This window comes from Oryctolagus cuniculus, chromosome 1 (assembly GCF_964237555.1).
Source record: "Oryctolagus cuniculus chromosome 1, mOryCun1.1, whole genome shotgun sequence".
Taxonomy (NCBI): Eukaryota; Metazoa; Chordata; class Mammalia; order Lagomorpha; family Leporidae; genus Oryctolagus; species Oryctolagus cuniculus.
The window spans coordinates 111,559,000-111,573,217 of record NC_091432.1 but is presented as its reverse complement, the minus strand read 5'-3'; the positions used below and the strand labels follow the sequence as shown (position 1 = coordinate 111,573,217).

General features: G+C 60.9%; 1 protein-coding gene across 1 annotated transcript; it reads right to left on the bottom strand.

The window, feature by feature from the left end:
- Positions 1-135: 135 nt before the first annotated feature.
- On the bottom strand, positions 136-13,999 carry TREH (trehalase). Its single transcript, NM_001082290.1, is given in 15 exon segments — positions 136-324; positions 515-565; positions 782-894; positions 1,136-1,247; positions 1,511-1,728; positions 2,155-2,349; positions 2,480-2,529; positions 2,698-2,820; positions 2,911-3,027; positions 3,132-3,224; positions 3,358-3,458; positions 4,327-4,414; positions 4,497-4,641; positions 4,769-4,869; positions 13,908-13,999. Coding segments are annotated over 15 exon segments (1,737 nt in total). The 5' UTR covers positions 13,997-13,999; the 3' UTR covers positions 136-183.
- Between the last annotated feature and the right edge of the window lie 219 nt (positions 14,000-14,218).

Here is a 14,218-nt window from a genome sequence, read left to right as displayed (position 1 = left end):
GTGAAGCCGGGTGGGTGGGGGCCCGGACCCCCCCAGTGGGAGGTCCAAGCAGGGACCCTGGCCCACCGTGACCTCCAGGTCCCTGCTCTGTCAGGCTGGGAGGCGGCAGGGCAGAAAGAGGCAGGAGAAGGCGGGGCCGGTGAGAGGTTTAATGAACAGAGGTGCAGGGAGGCCGCCCTGTGGTCACCGTGTTAGGAAGCTGAGCAGGAGGGCAGCGGCCAGGCAGTGGGGCTCCAGGAGCGCCAGCTGGGTCCCCGAGCTCAGCCGGTCACCATAGCGGTCCAGGAGCATCAGGGCCACTCCGTTGGTCCAGCCAAACCCCTCCTGGAGAGAGGGGAGGCTGGTGGAGCCACAGCTGTGAGGCACCCGCAAGCCTGGATCTGGGGGTGTGGGGGCTCCTCTACTTGGGGCCCAGGGCCCTGGCCCCACCCGCCCCAGGGAACCAAGGAGCACTCAGCTGCTCCCTGCGGCCTGGAGGGTCCCGTCAGTGGTGGGGACAGCACGGCCCACTCACCTGCACTTCATACTCCCCTCCGCCACCCGGCTGTGCATTGCTGATGTCATACTGGGGACAAGAGGTCGGGTGAAAGGTCAGGCACTGGTCCTACCCCACCAAGTCCGTCCTAGGGGAGAAGTGGTTCTGGACACAGCCCCGGCCCCTGCAGTGCCCAGATGTGGCCACTGGGTGCCGCCACTGTCCTGGCTGCGCTGCCCTGGGCCTCTTGGAATCTGAGCTTCCCTCACTTGGGGGAGGAGCCCCTGGCGGGATGGTGGAGCTCACCTTCTCATACATGGCTGATCTTTGGGAGTAGACATCAAAGTTGGTCCGGATCCAGTTCTGAGCCAGCTGGAAAGCCACTTCCTGTGTCCGAGCTGAAGGCGACTTGGCCAGGCCTAGACCCCACCCCAGGCAGGACCCTGAATCTCCACAGCTCCAGGCCCCAGCGAGGGAGAGCCCTGGGCCCAGTGCAGGCTGTGGAGGCAGAGGAGGGCTGATCCCACAGGGCGGTGGGAGTGGGGCGTTTGCCAAGTGGGAGGCCAGAACAGACACAGGGGAAGGGCCTGCCTCCACGGCCCACACCTCCCTAGCACCAGGACAGCCGACCCCCTGCAGCCTGAGGCCAGGCCTCCCTACCTCTGATGACCAGATCCTGAAGGGGGGCCCAGGCATTGGGAAAGTCCCACTGCTGGCCTGTGTTCTGGAGAGAGGTTGGGATTCCATGGCGGTGGTTCAGGATCTGGCTGTCCTAGAAGGTTCCAGGTGTTACTGAGGCTGTGGGTGGGGGCTGCAGGGGGAGCCAGGGTGCAGGTGCAGGACCCTCCTGGACCCCAGATGCACCTTCCCTAGCCACCTCTTCTCGGCTCGCTGCTGCCCCCTGGTGGGAGCCACAGGCTAAGGCCCAGGAGCAGACAGGAGGGAGTGGCTGCCACCTACCAGGTCCCTGCTCCCAAGAGCCAGGAGGGGACAGTGCTGCTCCCTGTGGGCCCGACCCCGCTGCTGTCCCCTCACCTGCAGGTACTGCAGAGCCTTGTCTGCGATGGCAGGGTCAGAGAAGCAGCCGGCCCAGAGTGGAGTGAGGTTGGACGGGTAAAACTCGTGGTTCTTCTTCTGGTTCTCAAGGTCGTAGTCGAACCAAGCGCCCTTGTCCTCGTCCCACAGGAGGGCCGTCAGGGCCGCTATGCGCTGTGCCCGCAGATTTCTGTACTTCGTAGCCTGGGATTCATTCCCTGGGCAGCATTGCCTTTAGATGGAGTTCCCAGGGCCGTCCCCAGGGGCCTATGCCCTGGACAGCTCTACTCTGCCTCGTCCAGGGGGTGAGGAACCTTAGCAACCAGAGGCCAGCCTGACACCCACCCCATCTCCAGCATCTAGGGCCTGTGGTTCCCTTAGCAGATGGCCCTGCACCACCTCCAGAGCCAGCATGGGTTCTGTTCCCAGGGCCACCCTCCGAAGACTAGCTATCCAGGTCCCCTAGCTCGGGGGATGGGGGGACCAGGTGGCTCCAGGGAGAGGAGTGGATGAAGTTGGGTGGTGTGGATGATGTGTCCATCACAGGTCCTGGGGGCCCTTTGCATAAGGGGTCAGAAGCCCAGGACGGCTCCACGTTCTGGAGGGTGACCCAGCCAGACAGCCCTGGCTCCCTGGACGCTCACCGAGCCTGCTGTAGAAGCCACTGAGCAGCTCTTCGGCCTGGCACAGGAAGGCATTCAGGTCGACGGGCACCAGCTTGCTCGTTCGGATGCTGCCGAGTGAGTCTGGGTTTGGGCTGCCAACCAGCCAGCGCGAAGAGAAGTCCCAGCCGGACTCGGCGCCGGCCTTGAGTTCCGCCCACAAGGTTTCCCAGCTCCCTGTGAGCACAGAGCAGGGTGGCCAGGCCGGGCCAGGCTGCAGCAGCCCAGGGGCCGGGGCCAGGGCCCAGGGCACACTGCAGCCATGAAGCCGCCCACACCCAGTGTCCCCTCCCCTCTCGTCGCTCACCTTCCGGCAAGGTGTGTGCCAGCTCTGTGTCTTTGCTGTAGGACTCGGGCCTGGCAGAGAGGAGGGGTGGGCAGCCTGGCTTGAGCAGGAGGCCACGCTCAGCCGTCCCCCCCTTGCCGAGGGCTCTCAGTGAGGCCTCGTGCAAAGCCAGGCTGGGTCAGACTCTCTCCACCACAGCGGACAAGCAAGAGGTTGAGGGGGGCCGGGCAGTTCCTCACCTGGGCCCCCCGTAAGGGACGTGATAGCGGTTCAGGGTGTAGCTGTTTCCCCCCGAGCTCACAGAGATGGTCCTGTTCTCAGCCCAGAAGTCCAGTTCCAAGGCCAAGGTCTCAATGTTCTCCCTGGGGTGGGATTGAGCAGAGCCCATGGCTTCAGCCCAGGCACTCCCCAGCGCCCCCTGCCCAGGGAGGTCTGTGGTGTGGGGTTCCCACCGTAGGAAGGCAAGGTCACCGGTGTGCGCCACGTATCGGTCCATCATAAGCGTCAGGAGCGGGGGCTGGCTGCGCTGCAAGTAGTACACTCGCCCGCCATTGGGGATGTGCCCATAGCTGCCGAGAGCGAGACCCGTGCGATGCCCTCTGCCCAGCCCCTGCAGCCCAGCCACACCTGCCCTGCCCCCAGCCCCGGTCTGGCAGTGCCCTGCCCCTCTTACGCCGTCACCAGGTCCAGGAAGTTTTGCAGCATGCCCTTCACTGTCTCGGCCATCTCAGACAGGAGCAGGCCCTCCATGACCCAGTAGGAGTCCCTGGGGGACGGTGCCGGCCTCAGCCCAGCGCCGCCCTCCACCTGGCACACACAGACCAGCAGAGGGCACTCGCCCTGCATCCCCCACCACAGCTGGCCCCGATGCCCGGGGCCTCTCCGGCCTGGGCACTCACCAGTAGTAGAACTCCACAAAGCGCCCGCCAGGCACAATGAAGGGATGTTGGGAGTAGATCAGAGAGAACCGCTCAGGCTGGCTCAGCACCTCTGGCTTTATCTGTGTCAGAAGAGAAGCCCCACGGAGCGGGGCCAGCTCAGGTGCTGTGCTGCCAGCTGTGGGGCCAAGGCCTGGCCGCTGGGAGCCCTGATGTCTGGGACTGCCACACGCAGGCCTCTGGGGCCCGGCTCAGTGCATCTGTGTGTAGAGCCCTGACCTCTCAGCCTGGCACCTGCCAGTCAGGAGATGACCTGGGAGTGGGGGTGCCAGGCCCCATCCCCCTCCACCCGGCATCCCTGCTGTCACCACCACGCCAGGCCCAAGGAGCAGCCCACCCACCCCATTCTCTGGCCCAGGGAAGGCAGATGTGGATGAAGGGGGAAGGATCAGAGGGGCTGCTAGGGGCCGTCAGGTCTCTCTGGTGCCCCCTCTGTTTCTGCGGTGCTGGCTTTAGTGGGGAGCAGTAGAAATGGGCTCACATTCATTCTGGCTGGGCTCAGCTGCTGAGGGAGGCAGAGGCACTGACAGGGGAGCCCTGAGCTGCTCTTGGGCCAGCGAGTGCCAGGCCATGGGGCAAATGGGAGGAAAGAGCTGGGTGTGCCCAGGGGATTTGGACAAAGGCGCTGCCCTGAGCCTCCCAGCAGAGGAGAGAAAGTTGTTCAGGTCAGTGCTGGACACAGGGCAGGCCACAGACACTGCCTGGGGAGGGGAGGGGAGGGGAGGGGAGGGGAGGGGAGGGGAGGGGCCAGGGGTTCTTCCTAGAGGGTTTCTGTGTTGGCTACTGGGGAGGGTGGGGGCTGCATTCTCAGGGTTGGAGACCTCATGTGTGCTCAGGGGGGCCTCAGCCCCCACCATGTGGTCCCCCGAGCCTCGCCCCCACCACGCACAGCCCCCTCCCCATCCCGGGCCGGCCCCCCGACACTGCTACCTTCTTTCCCAGCTTCTTCCAGAGCAGGTGCAGCTGCTCTGCCCAGGCTCGCAGCTTGGGGTCCGAGATCTTCTGCAGGAACTGGGGGCTGCAGAGGCACCGGCCCCACAGGGTTCAGGGAGGCGGCCCCATGCAGGCGACCCTCTCCTGTCCCCCATGCAGAGTCCCACCTCTCTTTCCAGTCCCCGGGGGTCCATGATTCCAGCTCCTGCCCCACCGCCTGGAAGTGCTCCTGGACAAACTTCTCGAGCTGCTCCCTGGGGACGGTGTTGTTGTAGGTCGCGGCCAGCTCGGCGAAGCTCTGCAGAACCTGGTCTGGGGAGCAGGCGGCCGAGAGGGGTCAGCAGGGTGCCCTGAGCCCCTCCCAGATCAGAAGGGCTGCTCAGCCTAGTCTCGCGCCTTCCCTGCCCATACAGGAGCAGGGGAGGCCCCACGTGCTCACCTGGAGCCGTGGACAGCGGCATGTCCACAAACTGCTTATCGTCCGGGTAGAGCCGGGCCATCTGGACCTGGTGCAGGAGCTCCCCATGGCAGTAAATCTGGCTGCAGAGAACACAGGCGGGGTGGATGCCAGTGTGGGGTGGCGTCCGAGGCAGACAGCTCAGGGCACGCTCCCCGGGCTGGAGTCGAGTGTGCCTGCCCGTGTTTGTGCCGGTGGCACAGGTGCGTGGTGCTGAGAGAACAAGCCAGGTCTTGGTCTAACAGAGGCCCCATGCAGTGGCCAGAGCCCATGCTGCTGGCGACCTGGTGGACAAGAGCTTAGCACTTTTAATCCATGACACACATGACGCCAGAGCACTGGTGGGGCCCCACTCTGTGTGCCTCAGCCCCACGTGGGTCCCAGTGGAAGGGCCCAGGGCAAACCCTGTGAGTTACGCCCAGTGGCCATGGCTGAGGCTTAGCACCAGAAAGCCTTGCAACACGCAGTGTCCCACCTGCAAGGTCTTCACTGTGTGCCAAACGCCTCCCCCTAAACAGGTTTTGCCTGACCTACAGAAAGCCGCTGGTCTCCCTGGTGGACAGGTGCACCTGGTCAGAGAGCCACTGCCCTCTAAAGAAGGTAAGAACAAGTCGGCTCCATGGAGTAACCGCACACTGCTCTCCCCGCGGCGCATGGAACGGAACCACCAAAGCCCCTGTATTTGGGTTTTTACAAAGTCAAGAGCAGTGGCCAAGGCTTGGTGGATGAGCAGTAAGAAACTGAACCCAGAGAGGGGGGCCCGCCTAGGACAGGTGGAAACCCCCCGGAACAGTCAAGGGCGCACTCGGGCAGCTCTGCAAACCCGCTGGTGGAACCAGGTACTTGAACACCAGCCAGCTTTGCGGGAGTGCAGAGCGTCCCGCCCAGGCTGCACGGCTGGGTCCCGTTTCCCCAGATTGGGAAACTGTCCAACCCCGGCCCAGGCAGCAGCGTCTCAGGGGTCGGCAGGAACATGCCTGCACACGTGTGTGTCCAGACATAGCATGGGAAGGCAGGGCAGCGGCCCCACTGCAGGCTCCTCTGCTCTCCTGGGGGCTCTGCGCAGGGGGAAGCTGCTTTACCTCAGGGGCTGCCCCCGCCCCGCCCACTCACTGGTGCCAGGAGCGAGGCTGCACCTTCGGGCGTCAGGGGAAGGGATGGTTCCCAGGCACGAAGCAGCGACTGCGCCTCCCAACTGGTTTTGAGGATTCCCCATGGCCCCGATGGGCTCGACGTGCTGCGCCTCATCCAGCCACACTGGGGCTATGGGCAAGTGCAGCTGGACCGCCCTCTGGCTCTACACCTGCCATAGCCGGCAGGGTGTGGCCTGAGGGGGAGGGGCTTGCTGGACCACCTGCTTCCCCCGTAAGTTGGAAAAGTTGTGTGCAGATCAGCAAAAAAAGCAGAGGAGACAGAGTACCTGAGGGGGTAGGAATGACCCCGCGGGTTCAGCAATGAGGGAAATCCAACACCACCTGGTGCCGGGAGAGGGACTCAGAGCCACAGAACGCATCATTCCTAGCATGATGCCCAAAACTGGGGAACCCCACCCCCACCCCGTTTGCCAAGACACACCCACTTCTGGAAGCTGACTGGGCCGAGACAACCTGAGCAGCTTTGCCCGACCCACTGCTGCACCGAGTCTGACGCGGGAACAGCGGGATGCTAGGTCGCATCCAAGACCAATGGCAGCATCTGGGAAGGACCTGCTCCCTCCCAAGCCTTTGGGCCACATGATTCACAAGCCCTGGCCAGCGAATCACTATGGGACAGCAAGCGCCACAGCTGAGTGCTTAGAAGCTCCCGGTGATAACGGGCGCGGAGTAGCAGCAGCATAGCAGACAAGCCACCATGTCCCCTGCACAAGTGCACCCTGCCCGTGCTTCTACGGATAGACAGCTACAAAGCAGGGCAGGGGAAAATGGGATTCTTACAGGATGAAAGCACCGGGCATCCCTCGGTCTGGGAACAGCCCTGTCCTGAGACAAGGGAGGCACAGCAGGCTGTGGTCAGCTTTCCATTATGCCGACAAAATCCCCACAAACTGCCTAAAGAGAAGGTTGTTTGCCTCACTGTGGTGCACACTCCAGCCTAACGCTGGGTGGCCCCACTGGCTGGTAGCTGGCATCGGTGGGGGCACGCAGAGGAGAGATCCTGTGCTGAGCCAGGGGGCAGACAGAAGACCAGCCATCTGGTAGGAGCTACCTCCCCAAGGCAGGCGCCAGGAACCAAAACCTCCCATTCAGTCACCCGTTAGTTGCTCATTGAAAGTGATCCCTGGGGGCCAGCACTGTGGTGTAGTGGGTAAAGCTGCCACCTGCAGTGCTGGCATCCCATATGGGCGCCAGTTCCAGTCCTGACTGCTCCTCTTCCAGGCCAGCTCTCTGCTGTGGCCCAGGAGTACAGTGGAGGATGGCCCAAGGGCTTGGGCCCTGCACCCGCATGGGAGGGAGACCAGGAGGAGGCTCCTGGCTTTGGCCTGTTCTAGACTGTTGCTGGCATTTGGGGAGTGAACTAGAGGATGGAAGATCTCTCTCTTTCCTTCTCCCTCTGTCTGTAACTCTGCTTTAAGTAAATAAAAAGGTGGTTTTTTTTTGTTTGTTTGTTTGTTTTTTGGTTTTTTTTTTTTTTTTTTTTTTTTTTTTTTTGGCCAGGCAGAGTTAGACAGTGAGAGAGAGACAGAAAGGTCCTTCGATTGGTTCACCCCCCAAATGGCTGCCATGGCTGGCATGTTGCACCAATCCGAAGGCAGGAGCCAGGTACTTCTCCTGGTCTCCCATGGGGTGCAGGGCCCATGCACTTGGGCCATCCTCCACTGCACTCCCCGGCCACAGCAGAGAGCTGGACTGGAAGAGGAGCAACCGGGACAGAATCCGGCGCCCCGACCAGGACTAGAACCCGGGGTGCTGGCGCCGCAGGCGGAGGATTAGCCTATTGAGCCACGGCACCAGCCTAAAAAAGCCTTTTTCAAAAAAAAAAAAAAAAAAAAAAAAAAGACAGCACGTCAGTCCCCTGTCATTGACTGGTCTAGTCCATCATCAGAGCACACGACAAAAGGTCTCCCAGGTCAGGGCCGCCCAGGTTGGCAGGCTTCCATCCAACCTTGTCGGCTTCCAAAGCAGGAGTGACCCCATCACTATCTCAGTATCTACTTCTCAGTTTCTTGCGCATTGTTAACGTAAAAATGAATTTCCCTCGGTGCACTTCTGATCAACCCATCTATTTATCCAATTTTTTAAAATGTATTTATTTTTGACAGGCAGAGTTAGACAGTGAGAGAGAGAGACGGAGAGAAAGCTCTTCCTTCCGTTGGTTCACCCCGGAAAAGGTCGCTGCAGAATCTGGCACCCTGACCGGGACTAGAATCCGGGGTGCCGGTGCGCATGCGGAGGATTAGCCTAGTGAGCCGCGGCGCCGGCTTATCCAATATTTTAACCAATGCTTCCACCTTTGAGAAGGACCGCTGTGTGCGGTCCAGGTTAGGCAGCAGTACTCGACTGGCAAGGGCCCCTCCCATCCACACAGGGCAGGGGTCACAGGTGCAGAGCTGGGTGGGCAGTATCTCAACCAGCAGGGGGCAGAGCTGAGTCGCTCCATTTTTGCCAGACGGGAGGAAGGCACAACCCGCCCTGTTCTCTCAGGCCCCCTGAATTGCTCGCCCGGCTGATGGGCGTGGCTACACTGCCCTGCTGGGGGGGCCGTCCCCCGACTTGTGCACTTGTCCTAGGACATGGGACTGCTGCATCAGGTGAGAAACAAGAGTTCAGATGACGGGGGAAGAAAAGCAGCGCAGGTCACACAGGCACCTTCCCCGGGCCCCCAGGGAAGCAGCGAGGTCCCAGGACTCTGCCTGGGAGAAGGGGAGACTTCCACCGCCCGTCCAATTCCCTAGCGACCCGCGGGGACCCTGCCTACAGCCATCTGCAGCCTCTGGCAGACACAGTAACTCATGTCAGCACCTGCGTCTCCGAGGGATCAGGGGCAAGGCGGCAGTACTGCCATGTCGCTTGTCCCGGGGGCCATCTCAAGTGAACACACAGGGACACCCAATGCCTGCCCCCAAAACCTTCCGATGTAGGCAAGGGGATCTGGTGGACGTCACAGCGTCCTCACAAGTGATTGAGGTCACCGCTTTCACCCACAGGGCTTCCCCTGCCCCCTGACCTAATGGCCTGGCCATTGGCACTGCCCAAGGCTCAGCAGAAAACCCAGGGCTGCAGCTAACAGCGCACACAGGACTTGGTCCTGCTGTCTTCAGGCAGAGGCAGACTTCCCAACAGCACGCTGTCTGCATTCACCTGGAACCGCCCTGCACAGACCCACCGGCTCTTCGCCACTCAGTCGAAAGCTGCTTACAGCACGCTGCCCAAGTGACCAACCCGGCAGCCCCTGGGGCTCATCCAGAGTCAGTCCCAGGGGAAAGAGGTGCCTGGAGCAAGGCGGCATTCCCCTAGCAGCAGGGTCCACCTTTGTTTTCCTTTTTAAATTCGAGCATGCGCACAACATCCAGCCTCAAAGGTGGAGCTGGGAATGCAATTGCTTGAGCCAGTTACTGCTGCCTCCCAGGGTCTGCGTTAGCAGGAAGACGAGCTGGAACCAAACCCAGGCACTCCAATGTGGGATGCGCAATTCTTAACCCACATTATTTTTTAATGGTTTACCTATTATTTGAAAGGCAGAGAGAGACAGATCTTCCATTCACTGGTTCATGCCCTAGATGGCTGGGCCAGCCAAAACCAGACACCAGGAACTCCATCCTCGTCTCCTATGTAAGTGTCAGGAACCCAAGTACTTGAACTGTCTCCTGCTGCTTCCTGGGTATATTAGCATGGAGCTGGATCGAGGTCGAGTACCCAGGACTTGAACCAGGAACACGGACGTGGGATGCAGACATCTCAAGTGGTGGCTTAACTGGTTGGGTCACAAATGCACTGTAGCCCCACCATTCACAAGCAAGATAATCTTGAAGGGCTGGCACTGTGGCACAGTGGGTTAACGCTCTGGCCTGAAGGGCTGGCATCCCATATGGGCACCGGTTCAAGACCCAGCTGCTCCACTTTCTGTCCAGCTCTCTGCTATGGCCCGGGAAAACAGTAAGAAGATGGCCCAAGTCCTTGGGCTCCTGCACCCGCATGGGAGACCCAGAAGAAGCTCCTGGCTCCTGGCTTCGGATTGGTGCAGCTCTGGCCATTTGGGGAGTGAACCATCAGATGGAAGATCGCTCTCTCTCTCTGCCTCTCCTTCTCTCTCTGTGTAACTCTGAATTATAAATAAATCTTTTTAAAAAAGATAATCTTGAAACCTAAGCTTCTTAAAATATCTTGAGGGGCCGGCGCACCGACATAGCAAGTTAAGCCTCCACCTGCGATGCCAGTGTCCCATGTGGGTGCCGGTTCGAGACCCAGCTGCTCTACTTCTGATCCAACTCCCTGCTAATGGCCTGGGAAAGCAGCAGAGGATGGTCCAAGTTCTTGGGCCCCTGCACCCGTGTGGGAGACTGGAAGAAGCTCCTGGCTCCTGGCTGCGGTCTGGCCCAGCCCTGGTTGTTGCGGCCATTTAGGGAATGAACCAACAGATGGCAGATCTCTGTCTCGCTCTGACTCCGCCTTTTAGGTAAATAAAAAGTAAATTTAAAAAGATTTTCTTACCTCCTTCAGTCTTAGGGACAATCTCAGGCGACATCTGATACCAAGCTAATAATTACCCCTCGGAGGGAAATTCTCCAGTCCAAAGTCTCAGCCATTGTGCGGGGAGGAGGTCAAAGGTCAGCCAGGAGGTCCAGCCTGTGCTCCACGCACTGCTGACCCTGGAGGACTCCTGTGCCCTCTGTTCCACAACACGGGACATTAGTGATGGTCTCCCCACAGGCACTGGATCCATCCCGGGATCCGTCCAGGAAGAAACGGGCCACTCATGCAAACTGAACTCCTGAGTTCACCTGAACTCCTCCCCCAGTGGCGGCCCTGCTGGGCTAACAGGAACGGGTTTTGGTGATGCAGTTAGGAGGGGAAGAACTCCCCAGTCAGAGGTAACATCCATTCCCGCCAAATGGGAAGGAGAAACGCCTTTGCCAAAAGCCCGTGTAGACACCCCACCTTTCACCCAGACACCCACCACAGTCCCACCAGTAGGCACTTCCGGGTTCTCTGCGTCTACCATGGCACCTGCTCTGCCTTCTCCGGGGCTTTGTGGAAGCACAGGCCCCGGGGCTCCTGGGCCGTCGACTGGAGGCTGTGGTCCCACTGCCAGCATCCGAGCTGGGCCTCTTACCCGCACCTTGGCTGCTACAGGTGAACGGCCAGAGGGGTGGTGCATTTTCCTTGTTTTCCTAGGAGTCTGCACTTCCTTATGCCCCCTGGGCCCGGCGCCCACCCTCCCTAGGTTTTTTCCTTAAGCAACACTGCTCTTCCACACCAGGGGCCCTCGTTCCTGCCCTTGGGTCCCTTCTCCCCCAAACCATGTGTTTCAGTGAGTCTGTGTCCTGGCGAACCACACACTTTCTGATACTGACTGCAACACGGGAATTTAATGCTGGCGCGAACCATCTAAAGTGAGCGCTGAGCCGCCCAGGCTGAGCACGCAGGGGCCCCAGGACACCTGCAGTCTCACTACCCACTACAGATGTGGGGGCCTTCCCAGGGCCCCCTCAGATTCGGCGATTTGCTGGAACCCAGGCAAGCACTAAGCTTCTGCAAGGATGCAAACCAGGAGCCATCACAGGCTGTGGGCTGGGAGCAAGGCAGGCTCTAAATAGGACTCAAGAGCTCAAGTGCTCCTGACCCAAACATGGAGCCATCTCTGGCCTCAGGTTGCTGTCCACCTCCGAACCAGGGAGGCAGGAGGAGCGACCTCACCCTAACCACAGAAGGCCCCACTGCTGGCGCATGGCTGGAGTAGCCCTGTGTGACCGACACGTGCCCGTCCGGCGCTCTCAGCAGTGAGCAACAGGGCCATTCTGAGTGTTTCTTGGGCAAGAGAAACAGCCGTGCTGGCGCAGACCACTGGGCTGGGTGCATCCAAAGTGGCGTGTGCAGGACAGGCATGGCCACGCCCCACCACACAGCAAAAAACCCTCCAGCCCCCTTCACTGAGCCTACAGGTGTGACCTCTGCCATCATGCTGTCCCCGCTGTGCTCCAGCTCAAGTCCCTGGCAAACTTTGCCTGGGTTGCACCGTGGCCCACACCAATTTCCAGCACTAGGGAATCAACCATCCCCGGGCTTGTAACAGCAGGGTCCTGGAGGCAGGGCCTGTCCCTTCCCCGGGGAGCCGGGGTCCCTCACCCTCCTCTCTCGTCCACATGCTTCCCAACCCGGATGCTCCACCGAGCTTGGGGGTCTGGGGCTTTTACTGGGGCTGTATTATGTAGGCACGGTTGAGTGCCTCATTGGTCACATGATGGAACTCACTGGCCCTCCCCATTCCCCGCCCTGAAGGTCAAGAGGTTGGGCAGAGGTCACGTGATTCAAAGTGCCAACCCTCTAAACACACGGAGGGTCTCCCAGCATGGTCCGCCCCCACCTCCTTAGCAGCGGCTGTTGAGGGGTCACGGCAGGCATGGCGCATCGGGGCCCGGCGTGAACCACAGAGACCCTCCTGTCACAGGGGACATTCCGAGGACCAGAGGTCCCCCCACCCCAGGAACCCAAGCCAAAGGCCGGCTGGATTCTTCCTTATACAAGTGGTTGTGCTGAGAAGCGCTGACACAGCAGGTCCGCCATGTTCAATCCCTGCCCACTGCAAAGTTCTGGCCCTGATAAACCCCGTAAAGCTACCGGATCCTGCTGCCTGGTCAACTTTGCTTATCTGGGACCGTGCAGCATGCTGGGTATCTTACGCTGATAATGTGATTCCTGCTGGCTTTCACCATCTGGTATCGGATTGATCTCTGCAGACCTGGAGAGATCACCCGAATCGCTAAGGTGAGCCACACAGCCACTCTGCGCCTCCGGGACTGAGCCCAAACTCCGCACATGGCGCCCCTGGCGGCTTCCCCAGTGGCCGACGCTTCACGGCGCTGTCACCAACGCTGCAGGAGGAATAAAGTGCTGGCCGCAGAAACCCCACGGGAGACAGCGGCTGGGGGACGGAGCTTGGTTTCTGCTATCATTCTGCCCCTGATGGCTGTACATGTGTCCTTGCACTGAACAAGACATCGCCACGTGTGAGTGACTACAGGGTCACCGGGCCACCAACACAGTCCCCTTCCAGGCACCGGCGCCAGCCCGACGCTTGATAAAACCCCTGGTCCCGCAGCTTCTTGAAAGTCATCGCAAGTGCTCAGGATAAAACCCATTTCTCATCCCAGATATTCTGTGCTTGACCATGAGCGAGCCCTAAGACCTCAGTCTTCCACCCACCCGGCCCCAGCCCTGGTCCTAGAACTGGAGCACAAGCCCTGCTCCCCTCCTCTCCAGAGCCCCCTCGCTCCCAGGCCAGTCCTATTTCCGTCCCAGCCACACGGCCTTCTTCCCACTCCCCGATCAGTGCCCCAGGGCCTTTGCACTCAGTGTCCCCCCCACCCCCGCCACTGGACCGTCCTCTCCAGATCCGCTCAGCAACGGATCTGCTCAAACATCACCAGCTCACAGGCGTTGCCCCACCCCCCTCTCGGCCCCACCTCCACTTTACTGAACCAAAGTGAAGGGGTGGGGGAGGGGAGAGCGCCACAGACCCCCTGGGGGCTGAGGGGTGGGCCTTACCCTGGGCCCCCAGGCAGGCAGGGCTGCCTCATCCCTGTTGCTTGGTGATGGAAGCTGAGTCGGCATGGAGGTTAGCGTCAAGCCTCGGCTGAACCCAGGGGCTCTGGCCAGGCCCGTGGGCGCTCCCTCACCCAGGTGAGGCAGTTTGCTGGAACAGGCCAGAGAACGGCCTCCCGCAGTTCAAAGAGCAGCGTGGAGGGCAGGTGGGGCAGTGTGCGACATGGCAGTCAGCAGCCTCCCGCAGCCCTGTCCTGTCCGGGGCTGGAGGCCCAGTGCCCGGCACAGTGCCTGCTACGCAGAGAAACCAAGATTTCCTCCCTTCCTTTCCCTTCCCCCTGAAGGGCTGACCCCAGAGCCCAGGGTCTCACCCAGCGTTCCAGCCCCCACACTCAGCCTTCCAGCCTTCCCCGCACACCTACCTCTCACAGGGTGGGGGGAGGGCCTGCTCGGACCCCAGCCCCAGCCCCAGCAGAAGCAGCAGGTGCAGCTCCCAGGTGCTCCCGGGCATGGCGGCGACGGCTGTGACTCCACGAGCATCCGCTTGCTGGGCACAGTTCGGCTGGCCGGCCTCTCCGAGTCAGCCAAAGTCCAGGATTTGAGGCGTGGCCGCCTGCGGGTCGCGTGCCTGGTCTACACGTGCCCAACTGCCCCTCCTGGGCTCGGGTGAAACCCGCATACGTGTTTTTAAGATCACTTAGGAGTTCGCCAAAGGACCAGCCAAAGAAGACCA